The 16069-nt window shown below is 47.4% G+C and overlaps 1 protein-coding gene across 4 annotated transcripts in view; it reads right to left on the bottom strand.

The window, feature by feature from the left end:
- pcsk5b (proprotein convertase subtilisin/kexin type 5b) overlaps positions 1 to 16069 on the bottom strand; it is a 602404-nt gene that overhangs the window by 353668 nt on the left and 232667 nt on the right. For all 4 annotated transcript variants that reach the window (XM_072516608.1, XM_072516609.1, XM_072516611.1 and 1 more), the window contains exon 8: positions 13505 to 13717. In XM_072516608.1, the coding sequence (XP_072372709.1) occupies positions 13505 to 13717 (213 nt within the window). The remainder of the gene's footprint in view (positions 1 to 13504; positions 13718 to 16069) is intronic.

Raw genomic sequence — 16069 nt, 5'->3', positions numbered from 1 at the left:
ACTGTATGGATTTCAATACACCTCCTCCTCCCTCTTACTGCAACAATATGGTTCCTGTAGGGAGAGGGAATAAGAAAGGAACTGCAATGTGCAAATTGACAGAAACAGAAGCAACTTTTCTATTGGTATTAAAATGGAGAACTGTTTGTGTGCAAAGGAAGAAAATAAAACAAATATGCAGAATTTTTAAAAAAAATTTAAATCAGAAACATTCAATTGTCAGAAACAAAAGACAATGTCGGGCATTGATAACTCATTGGTTAATGCTTTGAGACTTAGCCTGATATCATGATCTAAGCCCTGCAGGTATGCTTTCTGAACCCTTTGTTTCATAAGTTTACTACAAATTGTTAGGAAAACAAAGGTGGTTTTAAAGGATTTATATTTGATTAATAAATATTAGAAATAAAGTGTAGTTTGAACTGGGTTTAATTTAGTGTTTCTGTGTAGGAAGGGTAGGATAAGTTAGATTATTGCTGGACTAAGTGTTTATATGTGTGGGGAATTTTGGTTTCAATTCAAAATGTGCTTAGAGAAGTTACGGCTTGAAGAATAAACAAATGCTAGATGTGTGAGGTTGTTGCTTAGCAAATGGGGGCCCTTTTAAAGTAGGAAGGCATTTGAGTTTAGTTTCTTTCAGCTGAATTAATTTGCAGTTGGAGATAAGATGCTGGGGAGTGAACATCTCCCAACTCCGCCAGAGGAAATCTGGACAGGACAAGGGAGCTGCATAGAGGCAGACTTCCCAAAGAACCAGATAAGTCTAGACAACTAGGGAATTGGGACAGAAATAACGTCTTAGGAAGATTAAAGTTAAGGGAACAGAGACCAAGAAGTTGAACAAGGTACTGTTCAGGATAATTCAAGGGAAAAGCAGGTGAAGCATTGGGAGTTGAAGAGACCAGATTGGTGGTTGCCAGTCTTTCAAGATACTACATTTGGAGGGGAGGGTGAAGGTAAAACAGAACGCACAAAAGAAACATCACGACTAGAGAAAACCTGACAGAATATTTGGGGTGGAAGATTTGGTGTATGGAGAGAATTTTAGTGCTGGCCCAAATGGGATCCCTGGAACGGTCATGGCCAGAACAGGTCCAGTGTCATACGAGATGGATGTCCAAGGGAAAAAAAGGTGAAGAAACCCCTGGACCATTTGAGAAGGAAAGAAGCACACACCGAACCGGTGGGGCAGGCCATCCTTAGTATGTTGCTATGGATGAAAGTAATACTGGAGCAAGCTACCTCAAGGTAGAGCCCAGTAATGTTCTGGGGGAACTGGGGAAATTATCTGCATGGAAGCACCTTTCGAAGTCGAAAGTCAACTCATTGAGGTTCAAATCGAAGTTACCTTCACTGCGGTAGCAGCTGGTATGGAATTATGATGTTCCCAAGGATTAGGAAGTCCTCGGACCAACTTACTCTATAAGGGACTGAGGTGAGATCCATTTGTTGTATAATATTGTACAAGTTCCATTGTTGTTGTAATGTGTTAATCAGGGACTTGGGGGGAATGTCATAGCATGCCCCTTTAAGGGGCGAGTACCCATATCGGGCCACAAAGTGCGGATACTAGGGTTGAGCATGGATTTTACTGTTAGTTAGGAGTCAAGGAGAACAGTCGTCTTTACTGCACCGTCTGTAAATTGTTATTTGCCTTAAACCGTTTATTCATTAATGTACATGGTGGTCACCAGTTTTCAAGATACTACAAACCTAATTAGGTTTTTTCCTGTAGGCAATAGCCATTGGCTAGTACTTACGTGACACAAATTCTATCTGCCAATTGGCATCCAAGCTTGGATATTATTTATTTACAGTTCTGAGTGCAATGGGTGCTACATTATTTGAGGTATTGTAAATGGAACTGAACATTATGGAATTATCAGCAAATAGTCCCATTTCGGATTCCTATGAAAATGATTACAAGTTATATAGTGCATAATGGTTGCGATGAGGCAACTACCCAGAAGAATTCTTGCAGCAACAGCCTTGAGCAACAAAGACTAGCTTCCATAACAGCTACAACCATTTTACTTTGTTTTCAGCAGGTCTCCAGCTACTGAGTATTTTTCCATTGATCCCTGAGCTATTATGTCAAGACTTCTAGGTACAGTACCATTCTGAATCAAATGCTGTCACTGTGTTAGCCAGTTACTCCCAGCTCTCCTCTGGCATTAATTTCCTGCATCCATGTCTTCATCAAGGCCACAGTGGGATCAGAAGGGTAGTTCTAGTGAGGAAGTGATTGGTGAGTTGATGTCATTTGATGATAATAGTACTTCAGACTCCTTTTACCAATTTACTTTGAATTGGGCGGAGGACAGACTTAAACTGAAATCATCCCCAACTTTAATTTTTTTTTTTTGTTAAGATTTAGAGTACCCAATTAATTTTTTCCAATTATGGTGCAATTTAGCGTGGCCAATTCACCTATCCTGCACATCTGTGGGTTGTGGGGGCGAAACCCACACACACACGGGGAGAATGTGCAAACTCCACACGGACAGTGACCCAGAGCCAGGATTGAACCTGGAATCTCGGTGCCATGAGGCAGCAATGCTAACCACTGCACCACCGTGCTGCCCAACTTTAGTTATTTTTACAGAAAACAGAAAACAATTTTCCACTTTGCTGACACTAACACAAAGTTACATTGAATAATTTGGGAGAGAAGGCCAATTTGGAAGAGGGGGGCAGCTAGTTCTGGTGTGACAGGACTTAGAATCATAGAATTTACAGTGCAGGAGGCCATTAGGTCCATGGAGTGTACACCGGCCCTTGGGAGAGCACACCACCCAAGCCCACACCTTCACCCTATCCCCGTAACCCAACCTAACCTTGTTGGACACTAAAGGCGATTTAGCATGGCCAATCCACCTAACCTGCACATCTTTGGACTGTGGGAGGATTCCGGAGCACCCGGAGAGAACCCACGCAGACACGGGGAGATTGTGCAGACTCCACACAGCCAGTGACCCAAGGCAGGAATCGAACCTGGGACCCTGGAGCTGTGAAGCTACAGTGCTAACCACTGTGCTACCATGCTGCCTTCAGGCACTAGAGCATGGATTTCGTCAGGACCCATAGTCTTCTGCTCACCACCCAATCTGCCACTCCTGAAACCTGCCTGTTATTTGGAAAGGTTACTGCCTATTTCTGCTGTCAATCTGTTAAGGAGAGCTAGGTACTAACAGTAGTGTTGTGCCCCTCCAGTTGTCACAGTTTGCGGTTCCCATTTGGCATCCAGCCATCTGGGACTTCCTCCACAGTCGAGATCTTGTTGACCAGGTCCATGAGTTCTCTTGTGAACAAATACTGCCCATGTTTTAATAGCTCCGTTGATATATCAATCCCAGCTGCGGTGTTGTTCGTCAGGTTCTTGATGACTCTTTGGACCTCTGGGTTGGATTCTCCGATTTTCAGGATATGTCCCCACTCCGGCCTGGGAACGGTGGTGTTTTACGACTGAAAATTCGGCATGAAATGGCCACCGATCCTCCGTTTGGCTGGGGACTAGCACCCGGCTCTAGCTGCTGATACAGCCCGGAGAATTGCCGGGTCTGTGGCCGCGCATGTGCATGGCGGCAGCTTGCAGCGGCCGCGCTGTGCAACATGGAACCGGCTGCTCGCAGACCCGGCCTGCAAAATAGTGCCTTCCCCTTTGGCCGGCTTATGCGCCCCGGACCACCCTCCAATAGTTCCCCCGCCTTCGGCATCGGCGACCAGAGAATCCTGCCCCTGATCTGGGACTTTCTCCCAGACTGATGTTCAGTTTCGTTGAATTCTATTGTGGAGCTGCGGCTGAGCATTTCCTGAAGGTGTTCCACCCACTCACTTCCTATTCCTCATCCATCAGTGACATCCAACCAGCCTTGCTGTCGATTGGCACAATTGTGTTGCTTCTTGTCCAGTCAACTCCCATAAGTTTCTGAACAGCGTATTGGGAGTCATTTAGATCTTCTGTTTCTTGTGCCTCCCCATCTTTTAACTCCAGCCATCCTCATTTGCCTCTCGTGTAACTCTTTTTCATGGCTTTAGCCAATCTTCTGTACCTTTCATCATCTTCTCTTCTGTTTTTAGTATTTCTTTTGATCCCTCTTGCTTTTTGCCAGCTTTCTTTCAATCAACCTCCATGTTGAATCAGTGATCCATACTTTGTTGGTTCCTCTCCTCCACTCTTTGCCTCCCTGATTTTAAGATTTCCTACTTTCCCTCAAATGTTGCCGACCTTCAGAAGTACTTTGAATCTGTTGGAGAGTTTCAGTTGAAAACTGTCTGGCATGTACTTGTCCTTCAGCTTCTCTGTTGTGAATGGCCATTATGGGTTCATGGTTGTTGCTTTCTTCAGCTTCTGGTGGATCTTGCCTAAAATAAGTTAGTGGTCGGATCTTACATCAGCACTTCATGTTAGAATAGCTTGTAGGAAAGTCCTTCATCTGCTGCCGATGCATATATAGTCAATCTTGTTCAGGGACACTTCCGGTGACGTGAATGTGCTGAGTGAACGCACATCAGATGGCTCTCCCCCAGACCAGAACCAAATAGGCACGTTTAGGTGACTTTTGCCCCAAAATTCGAAAGCAACTTAACCTCAACTAAGAATAGAACTAGAATTCCAGCGAATGAAACTCGAGGGGTCAAAAGGACAGCAGAAGTGGCAGTAAAGGCCACGAACAGCACGCGGAGGAGCCGGCGGACCCATGAGGTGATGGGGTCCCGGCTACCCAAGAGAGAGAAGGTCGATGAACCAATCATCAGTCACCCCCCACCACCTGGAGATGTATGGAAGATATTCCCTATGAAGGAACTGATCACCATGAAAGATGCGATAAAGGTCAAAATCCAGGTAGTTGTCAAGGTGGCGGTGACAGAGGCGATGGTCACCATACAAAAAACAATCTACATACTGGGGAAGAAGGTGGAAGCACAGGAAAAAACAATCCATGAATTAGAGAAAGCCTCGACGGACCAGAGTGACAGGATCGTCACCCTGGATACAGAACTTAAAGGTTGGTAGTGGCCATAGGGAACTTAAAAGGGAAAGTCGAGGATCAAGAAAACAGGTCCTGAAGCCAGAATATTCGGATTGTGGGCCTGCTAGAAGGTATTGATGGGCTATGTCGCCCAAATGCTGGGCAACCTAGTCGGGAGAGACAGTTTCCCCAACCCCGCCTGGTGATCGACAGAGCCCGCAGATCACTCAGGCCGAAATCCAAGGCGGGGGAACAAACGAGGGCGCTCATTGCGAAGCTACACCAATAAAGGATCGTGATAAGATTCTGAGGTGGATGAGACAGACCAAGGAGAGTACCTGGGAAGGACATAGAATCCGGGTATATCATCACATTCGGGCGGACTTGGCAAAATGCAGGGCTGAATTTAAACAGGCAAAATCGACTCTGTACAAGAACGGGGTAAGATTTGGATGTTGTTCCCAGCCAGGCTCTGGGTCATATACCAGAACAAGGGGCATTACTTTAACACCCCAGAGGAGGTGAACACATTTGTGCGGTCAAACAGCCTGGAGAAGGGGCAGGAGAGGCAGTGATGAATGCGGAACAGAGGAGAAAAGAGAAAGCCATTTCTTAGCTACTTGATATGTTTGAGCGGGACTGTGCTGCCTTGCTCTGATCAAAAAGACTGGCTCACAGGGAAAGGCGAGGCCAGGAGAATGCAGGTGAGGGTGAGGTACAGGCAGAGGGAGGAGGGCATAAGATAGAGATAAGATCAGCCAGGGAGGGGGGCACCACATTAGCAGGAATAACTACCACAGGAATAAAGACAGCAAGGGAGGGTGTGGCGCACCTCCCGGAAGGGAGGGAGGGAGCGCCTGGCTGGGGGCGGGGGGGGGGGGGGGGTACAAAAGGAACACAAAGGGAAGACAGGGTTGTTTTTTGGATTGGCTTTGGCAGGTAAGATGCAGGCTGAAAGAACAAGATGGCGCCGCAAGCAGCCACTTTGGAGGGTCCCTAAACAAACGGAAACCCCGGAGTGCTGGGGCGCACCCACACGGCATACACACAGTTGGTGGCCATGTTGGGTGCCCCCTGGAGAAAGGGAAATGCCAGAGCGCAGGGATCCGACCTCATGGTGAGAACAGTGACCACGGCCATTTTGGATGGCCCCCTAACAAAGGGAAATCCCGGAGTGCAGGGTCACATCAAACAGGTAAGTATGGTTGATCCCGCAGGAAGGGGGGACAAAAAAATCCCCACCAGGATTATCACCTGCAACGTCAGCGGACTTAACGGCCCAGTGAAAAGGTCCAGAGTCTTCGCCCATGTGGTGAACCACAGTACTTGGATTATGTCACCATCTGTGGCCATGACCAGCGGGACCACGATGCCAACCTCGATAAATTCCTCCGCACTGCCACTCTTCTCAACCTGACCTACAACAAAGAGAAGTGTGTGTTCAGCACGACCCGGTTAGCCATTCTCGGCTATATAGTCCAAAACGGACTTCTCGGGCCCGACCCCGACCGCATGCGCCCCCTCATGGAACTTCCCCTCCCCCACTGCCCCAAGGCCCTCAAACTGCATGGGGGCAGACATCGGCAACACCGGGGTGCGCGCAGTGGACGAGTCACTGCCTTTCCAAGTAGGAAGCGACGCTTCAGGCTTTGCCCTTGCCGCCACTCTAAACCAGGCAGGCAGACCCGTGGCATTCTTTTCCCGCACCCTTCATGCCTCGGAAATTCGACACTCATCCATCGAAAAGGAGGCCCAAGCTATCGTTGAAGCTGTGCGGCATTGGAGGCATTACCTGGCCGGGAAGAGATTCATTCTCCTTACGGACCAACGGACGGTAGCCTTCATGTTCGATAACACACAGCGGGGCAAGATCAAAAATGATAAAATCTTGCGGTGGAGAATCGAGTTCTCCACCTACAATTACGAGATCTTGTATCGCCCCAGAAAACTCAACGAGCCCCCAGACGCCCTCTCTCTCGAAGTTCATGTGCCAGCGCACAAGTGGACCAACTCCGGGCCCTACACGACTGCCTTTGTCACCCGGAGGTCACTCGATTGTACCATCTGGTCAAAGCTCGCAATCTTCCCTACACCGTCGAGGAAGTAAGGACAGTCACCAGGGTCTGCCAGGTCTGTGCGGAGTGCAAGCCGCACTTCTACCGGCCGGACCGTGCGCGCCTGGTGAAGGTTTCCCACCCTCGGCGTGGATTTCAAAGGGCCCCTCCTCTCCACCGACCGTAATACGTACTTTCTCAGTGTGGTCGATTCCCCTTCGCCATCCCATGCCCCGATATGACGTCTGCCACTGTCATCAAGGCCCTCTGTACCATCTTCGCTCTGTTCGGTTTCACGGCCTACATCCACAGTGACAGGGGATCCTCATTCATGAGCGATGAGCTGCGTCAGTTCCTGCTCAGCAGGGTTATAGCCTCCAGCAGGACGACCAGCTACAACCCCCGGGGAAACGGGCAAGTAGAACGGGAGAATGGGACGGTTTGGAGAGCTGTCCAGCTGGCCCTACGGTCCAGGATCATCCCAGCCTCTCGCTGGCAGGATGTACTCCCTGACGCTCTGCACTCCATCCGGTCACTATTGTGCACCACCACTAATAACACACCCCATGAACGTGTTTTCACCTTCCCCAGGAAGTCCACATCCGGGGTGTCGCTCCAGACTTGGCTCGCTGCTCCAGGATCGGTCCTTCTCCGTAGGCACGTCCGACTCCACAAGGCGGACCCCTTGGTGGACAGGGTTCACCTGCTCCATGCCAACCCTCAATATGCCTACATTGAGTTCCCCGACGGCCGCCAAGATACTGTCTCACTCAGGGACCTGGCACCGTCAGGTTCCACCCCAACACCCCCCCCCCCCCCCCCAAATGCGACCCCCCCCACCTTCCACCGCGCCGCCAATATAGACCCCACCAGAACACCCCCTCCCCTTTTCTGCACAAGAGGACAAAGAGGACTTCTGCACGCTCCTGGAGTTCCCCGATGACTGGCCAGCATCAGCACCGCCACCTCCACCATCGGTGCCACCTCCACCACCACACAGAGAGAAGGCTAGCTGCCACTGGCGCACCAGCTGATAAAGCAGGCAGCCACGAGGAGATAGCGCAGGTGAAGGACAGCAGAGGCAGACTGGCAGCTGAACCAAAAAACGTCAACCAAGCATTTGAGACTTTCTACCGAGGACTGTACACCTCTTAAACCCTCCCCCGAAAGGAATGTCGGATGAATCAGTTCCTCGATGGACTGGACATGCCAGCTGTGGTGGGCGATTGGCGAGGTGAGATGGAAGCACCAAAAGGACTGGGAGAGACCATGGCGAACATCAGTTCCATGCAGGCTGGGAAGGCATCGGGACCCAATGGGTTCCCGGCGGGCTTCTATAAAACATTTGCACCAGCCCTGGTCCCACACCTATGGGACATGTAAGCAGATTTGCTCCACGCTAACACAATATCGTTGATACCCACTGTCTGTGCGGAGTCTGGACATTCTCCCCATGTCTGCGTGGGTTGCCTCTGGATGGGGGTTTATTCTTTGGAGTGTTATAAGTTTGTAAGGGAGTAATCAACCCCCCACCCCTCCTGCCATTTGTGGTGCTTTTCGTTTTGGAGGGGATGATTTGCGGTTTTGGGTGTTTTTTCTTTACGGGTAAGGGTTGAGTAGAGTGGGGCTTTTTGGGTGGGGTTGCTGGCGGAGGGGCAATTAGATGGGTAGGGGGGCTGTTTGCACAGGCTAAGGAAGGATGGGTGGGGGGGTGTAGGCGGATCTTTGGGCGGGAGCTGCCAGATAATGCTGGTGAACAGAGGTGAGGTGGGGGGAGGAGGCCGTGAGAGGTGGCCAGGTTTTTGGAGGGGGGGAGGGGGGGGGAAAATCGCGACGTGGCAGAGTTGGAGACTGAGCATGGTCATGGGCAGAGAGGGGGGGCCCGGTTTAGGGTGGTATTAGAGGTGATGAAGCTGGAGGGGCAGGATGGCGGCTGTTAGGGAAGAGTGGAGGCTTAAGCCTCCGTTAAGGATTGTAACGTGGAACTTTCGTGGGTTAAACTTGCTGATTAAGAGGTCTCGGATTTTTGGAGTTTGAAGGCAGAGGTGATCTTTCTACATGAGACGCATCTCCGGGTGAAGGATCAGGTTAGCTTGAGGAAGGGATGGGTGGGACAAATATTTCACTCAGGGGGTTTGACTCGAAGTTGCGGGGGGGGGGGGGGGGGGGGGGCATTTTTGTTGAACAAAAGGATGGGGGTTGTGGGGGCCAAGGAACTGCAGGACCCAGGGAGGGGGGGGGGGGGGGGTTGCGGGGAGTAGATATGCGATAGTGAGGGGTGTGCTGGAGGGGCCGCCAGTGGTGCAAATCAATGTACATGGGCCGAATTGGGATGATGTGGGGTTTGTAAAGGGTTTACTGGGAACAATCCCGGACTCAGATATGCACCAATTGATTATGGGTGGAGATTTTAATTGCATGATGGAACAGAGGGTGGAAAGGTCAATGGGAAAGGAGAGGATGGCAAAGAGTTGAGATGGTTTATGGAACTTCTGGGAATGGTTAACCCATGGAGGTTTAAGAACCTGGGCGTTCATAGCGACATAGAACATAGAACATACAGTGCAGAAGGAGGCCATTCGGCCCATCGAGTCTGCACCGACCCACTTAAGCCCTCACTTTCACCCTATCCCCAATAAGCCCGCCTAACCTTTTTGGACACTAATTATCATGGCCAATCCACCTAACCTGCACGTCTTTGGACTGTGGGAGGAAACCGGAGCACCCGGAGGAAACCCACGCAGACACGGGGAGAACGTGCAGACTCCGCACAGACAGTGACCCAGCGGGGAATTGAACCTGGGACCCTGGCGCTGTGAAGCCACAGTGCTATCCACTTGTGCTACTGTGCTGCCCGTTGGCAATACATCTGTTGGGGATGTTTAGTGAGGCATTGGAGAAGGGGGAGCTACCAGAGACACTGACACAGGCCTCGATTACGCTAATCCCGAAGAAGGGGGAAGGATCCTTGGATTGTGGATCGCATAGGCCTATTTGGTTGTTGAACAGTGACGTGAAAGTGCTGGCTACTTTAGTGGTGGGAAGGATGGAGGGATGTGTGTCAAGGGTGGTCACGGAGGATCAAACAGGTTTTGTAAAGAGCAGGCAGCTCTCCAGTAACATCAGGAGGCTGTTAAATGTGGTTATGACCCCATCAGTGGGGCAGGTGCCAGAGATTACTGACTCTATGGATGCAGAGAAGGCTTTTGATTGGGTGGAATGGAGGTATTTATTTGAGATTCTGGGCAGGTTTGAGTTTGGCCCGAAGTTTGTGGCGTGGGTGCGTCTGTTGTATGTAGCCCCGGTGGCAAGTGTACATAAAAATGAGATGTGTTCATGGAATTTTGGACTGCACAGGGGAACGATACAGGGGTGTCTGCTGTTGCCGTTGTTGTTCACGATGATGATTGAGTCCTTGGCGATGGCCATTCGGGGGTAAATGGGGTGGCAGGGGACCTCCAGCTCCCGACTTTATTATCCGCATTATAACATGAATAAGGCAGTAGTAATATTATCTCCAGCAGAACAGACAACTTTGTGTTGCTGGGTATTCCCCAAGTCCTAGAAGTAAAGAAATCACATCGGGAAGGTCCTTGGTCCAATCTCTGATATGTTGCTGAGCTGGTTGTTCTGAGCTGTGGCAGCAGTATTGATACTACGATTTACTAATCACAACTGGATCAGGAAGCTTATTTTCCTAATGTTTCTATTCGGGATATAGGTGTCGCTGGCATTTGTTGCCCATCCCTAATTGCCCTTGAACAGAAGCAATTTAAGAGTCAACCACATTGCTGTGGATCTGGAGTCACATGCAGGCCAGACCAGGTAACGATGACTGATTTCCTTCCCTAAAGGACATTCGTGAACCAGATGGGTTTGCTATGGATACAAGGCTCAAACATGAGACCTTTGATGAGGTACTAATGAATTGAATGAAATGAAATGAAAATCGCTTATTGTCACAAGTAGGCTTCAAATGAAGTTACTGTGAAAAGCCCCTAGTCGCCACATTCCGGCGCCTGTTCGGGGAGGCTGTTACGGGAATTGAACCGTGCTGTTGGCCTGCCTTGGTCTGCTTTCAAAGCCAGCAATTTAGCCCTGTGCTAAACAGCCCCTAGAATTGAATCCAGTAAGGAGTCAATACCTTCACAGGGGATGGTACAGGAATAACGCTGAAGAGGAGCATAATAAAAGATAGTAGCACTGCTTCTTAAAGGCAGGACATGCAGCACACAAGTTTTGCAGGAGGATTTAATTTGTAAGATGGGGAAATTATATAAACCAAGGAATTATACAACAAATCTCTCACAAAAGACCTCAAACTGCACACGCATTTGATTATAAATTATTCAAATAATTCTAGGGTCAGGATACCTTTGCTTGCACAGTTCTTAGTAAGCCTATGTGACATGACAGTAAAGAAAGAAACTTGCTGTATGAACGCGACACAGACTAGATTTCACAAAGAAAAATCTCTAAACACGTGCATGCTGTTGGCCTTCGCATTGTAATACGCAAGGATGCCAATCCAAGTGGACTTTACCAATGTATCATCTCCCGTACCAGCCTCCCTGAACAGGCGCCGGAATGTGGCGACCATGGGCTTTTCACAGTAACTTCATTGAAGCCTACTTGTGACAATAAGCGATTTTCATTTCATCTCCAGGACTGAGCCTGCTTTCCACTGAGATGTGTTCTAATAACCACTTAATAAACATGCCAATACAGCCAGCATATGCAGATCAACTTTCATTAGTAACAACCTACTGGGATGATCAAAAGTTCTCATTCAGACTTGCCAACAAATCTACTAGTGTAGAAGAGTCTGAAATAGGTTTAATTATATGCTTTGGGGAAAGATTAATAAAATATATGCATACAGGAGTTATAGCAACTTTAACACGATGGGCTGCCTGGTGGTTCAGCTGGTAAAGACATTGAAAAGCCATCCCCTGGAGGAAGGTTACAGCTTTGATTTTCCAGTCTATGCTGGGTTTGTTTAAACTATCACTCCTGGGTCAGGGTGGGAGTAGAAGTCAGCAAGACTATCTGATTTTGAACACTGTCCTGTCCCCTGCCAATCACCATTATGTTTATAACTATGCACACAAGTATTTAAAGAAAACGAAAATAAAGTTATGCCCCAATGATTTTTTTTCCAGGTAGTCTGGATGAGATTATTCTTCAATTCATGCAGACTTTAGGACAAACCTAGAAGGTTGGTAACCCTAAGTTCCTTGTCCAAGCCTGACATAGCAATATTGGCCACTTAAGTGAGACTGGAAGGCAACAATCGTCAAGCAGGGCTGTATCAAAGCAATAAATTACTGCTGCCATGAAAATATGGGAGAAAATTAACAAAAGGAAAAACATTCTTGCCAAGAAAGTGTTCACAACAACTCAACAAATACACTTGAGGGTTAGTTCTGGCCTTATGTATTTGCATCCTGATGCACGATGAAATTCGGTTGTTTTGATATTGAATAATTGTTTGGAAATTGGGTAAGCACCTTAACAAATAACATTTGCAGGGTTACAGAGAAAGGGAGGGAAGGGTAACTAGCTTACTTGTTCTAGCCAAGCACTGTCACAAAGGACCAAATGAACTCTGTGCTGTGACCATTCTATAATGTCACACATCGCTACTTTCCAAAATGAACTCATTGTGCAAACGACTTCTGAGTCAAGGATGAAGCGATAAAGTACTACACAAATTTAATATCTGTTTAAAAATTTCATGTTTTAAAAGTTTTCTACCAATATTTAAAGTATGAATGTGCCTTAGATGTTCAAAACTGATGGGGTTGTCAAGGTGAAACAGTGAAAAACGGTTCCACCAATTGATGGGTTAACTAAAACACATAAATTTTAAGATCATCACAGAAAGAACAAAGGCAGAGATCAACAATGACTTAGATCTATAACGTTTTTGATGTAATAAGATGTCGGTCCCAATGCGCTTGACCGGGTAATGTGAAGCATACATTTGACACTGCGCCACATGCTGCAATGTTAGGGCAGATGACCAAAAATATGGTCAAAGAGGTAAGTTTTACAGAGTGTCTTAAAGAACGAAACAGAGGTAGAGAAGCGGAGAGGTTGGGAAAGAGAGGGGGTGGGGTGAGGGGAGGAGAGGGGGTGGGGGGAGGGGGGCAGGGGGTGAAGAGAAGCTAGGTTGGATTATGATCTGTCAAATATGCTGCTCTGAAGCCTGTGTCAACTTGAAAATGAAGCCCAGCCCTCAGAATGGACTGTGCATCTCTCCAGCCAAAGCACTTTGCTGGTCAGCTGCTCCATAGCTAAAATGTACCCCATATTCTAAGTCCATCCTGCTCTGAATGAATTACAACTCCCATAACACTATTTGTGACAGATCATTATGGTTAAAGACAGGGATCTTCAGATCCATACTTTTAAATGAATACAATTTTGGGAAATGCAAATGGGAATGGGGCGAGGGAAGGAAAGGAAACTTACTATTTTTCTATCGTAAGATTCCCCACTGCTATATGTAGTAGCAAGTGTTGATGAACATTCCTCCAAGTACCAGGGCTTCTTCCCACTCTCAGCTGTACTGCTGATGGAGATTGTGTAGATGCTGTTGGTATAACCATCACAGGAACAGTGATCTCTGCTACGGCCACCGTTACCAGATGCCCATACGTAGATGGAACCCAAACCCCCACGGCCCTGTTAAGATAAAAATATTGCAGCAAGTTAGATTATTAATCACGTTTCTTAGGAATTAAAGGAAAAATGCTTTATTGATTAAGAAACATTCAAACTTGACAGGATAAACCAACATGTCAACTGGTCAAGATTTGAAGCGCTGGTGAATCAAAATCAATATTTCTTCTGATATTGGCAGAACAAAGAGGACTATGTATTTTCCTTATGCAGCAATTCTACAATTAGCTCATGTACCTTTTTAAAAAAAAAACTTACCTTCCTCACAAATACCTGGTCTGCCACTTTCCACATTTAAAATAATCAAGCTAAAATTAAGGTTGGTGGAATTGCGGACAGCGATTAGGACTGTCAGAGGATACAGCAGGATTTAGATCGTTTGGAGACTTGGGCAGCGAGATGGCAGATGGAGTTTAATCCGGACAAATGTGAGGTAATGCATTTGGAAGGTCTAATACAGGTAGGGAATATACAGTGAATGGTAGAACCCTCAAGAGTATTGACAGCCAGAGGGATCTTGGTGTACAGGTCCACAGGTCACTGAAAGGGGCAACACAGGTGGGGAAGGTAGTCAAGAAGGCATACGGCATGCTTGCCTTCATTGGCTGGGGCATTGAGTATCAAAATTGGCAAGTTATGTTGCAGCTGTATAGAACTTTAGTTAGGCCACACTTGGAGTATAGTGTTCAATTCTGGTCGCCACACTACCAGAAGGGTGTGGGGGCTTCCGAGAGGGTGCAGAATAGATTTACCAGGATGTTGCCTGGTATGGAGGGCATTAGCTATGAGGAGCAGTTGAATAAACTCGGTTTGTTCTCACTGCAACGAAGGAGGTTGAGGGGAGACCTGATGGAGGTCTACAAAATTATGAGGGGCATAGACAGAGTGGATAGTCAGAGACTTTTTCCTAGGGTAGAGGGGTCAATTACTAGGGGGCATAGGTTTAAGGTGCGAGGGGCAAGGTTTAGACGAGATGTACGAGGTAAGTTTTTTTTTTACTCAGAAGGTAGAGGATGCCTGGAACTTGCTGCCGGAGGAGGTGGTGGAAGCAGGGACGATAGTGACGTTTAAGGGGCATCTTGACAAATACATGAATAGGATGGGAATAGAGGGATACGGACCCCTGAAGTGTAGAGGATTTTAGTTTAGACGGGCAGCATGGTCGGCGCAAGCTTGGAAGGCCGATGGGCCTGTTCCTGTGCTGTACTTTTCTTTGTTCTTTGTTCATAAAGCAATGGTGGAATAACAAATTATTGCAGTTTCAGATAAAGTATACCTTAGACAAATAAAAGTAGTTCCTATTAGTTGGTGAGGCAAAGACTAGGGGACACAAATTTGAGTTTTGGGGCAAGAGGTGCAGTGGGGTTTGAAGATTTTTTAATAACACATGCAGCAGGTGTTAATGACTTGGAACTCACTGCTGGTAGCAAAAAGACAATGAACAAATTTCAGAAGAAAATTAGATGGACACTCGAGGGAAATAAATTTGCAGGATGAGAGAGATAGAGCAGGGGAATGGAACTCACTGAACTGATCTACAGAGGGTTGGGGCATGGGCTTGATAGGCTGAATTGCCTTCTTCTTTGCTGCTATGACTTCATGACCCTTAAGCGCATGAAACATTCCAATCATCAGACAGCATCTGTGAAGAGAACTGGTGAATTGAGTGCAGCTCTGTAAAAAAAATAGTTCTGAAGACAGGTCTGCACTCAAAACATGAACTCCTGTGCTCTCTATAGAATCTATTGAAAGTTTCCGGCCTTTTCAGTTGTTAAAGATCAACAGTACTTCTGTATTGTACAGACTTTATTGTAAAACGTCAAACGATGAGTAACACTTTGCTTTGAAAATTCAACACTTAACTACAGATCCAATAACTAATTTTACAGAAGAGGGTGCATCATATTGAGGTGGAACACTGAGGATCTGTGACAATTAAATCTTAATCATAGAATTGACAGTGCAGAAGGGGGCTATTTGGCCCATCGAGTCTGAACCGGCCCTTGGAAAGAGCACCCCACCTCATCCCACACCTCCACCCCATCTCAGTAACCCCACCTAACCTTTTTTGGACACTAAGGGGCAATTTAGCATGGCCAATCCATCTAATTTACACATCTTTGGACTGTGGGAGGAAACCGGAGCACCCGGAGGAAACCCACGCAGACACTGAGAGAACGTGCAGACTCCACACAGACAGTGACCCAAGCTGGTAATCGAACCTGGGACCCTGGAGCTGTGAAGCAACTGTGAAGCCATCCGATTACAATATGTTCATAAAAGGCCATAACTGATGAATACAAATAAGAAATCATTACGAAAAGACTACAAAAGCAATTTGTATGAACATCAGCC

The sequence above is a fragment of the Scyliorhinus torazame genome, chromosome 9, assembly GCF_047496885.1.
Source record: "Scyliorhinus torazame isolate Kashiwa2021f chromosome 9, sScyTor2.1, whole genome shotgun sequence".
NCBI classification, from domain to species: domain Eukaryota; kingdom Metazoa; phylum Chordata; class Chondrichthyes; order Carcharhiniformes; family Scyliorhinidae; genus Scyliorhinus; species Scyliorhinus torazame.
This window is presented reverse-complemented; position numbering and strand designations above follow the sequence as displayed.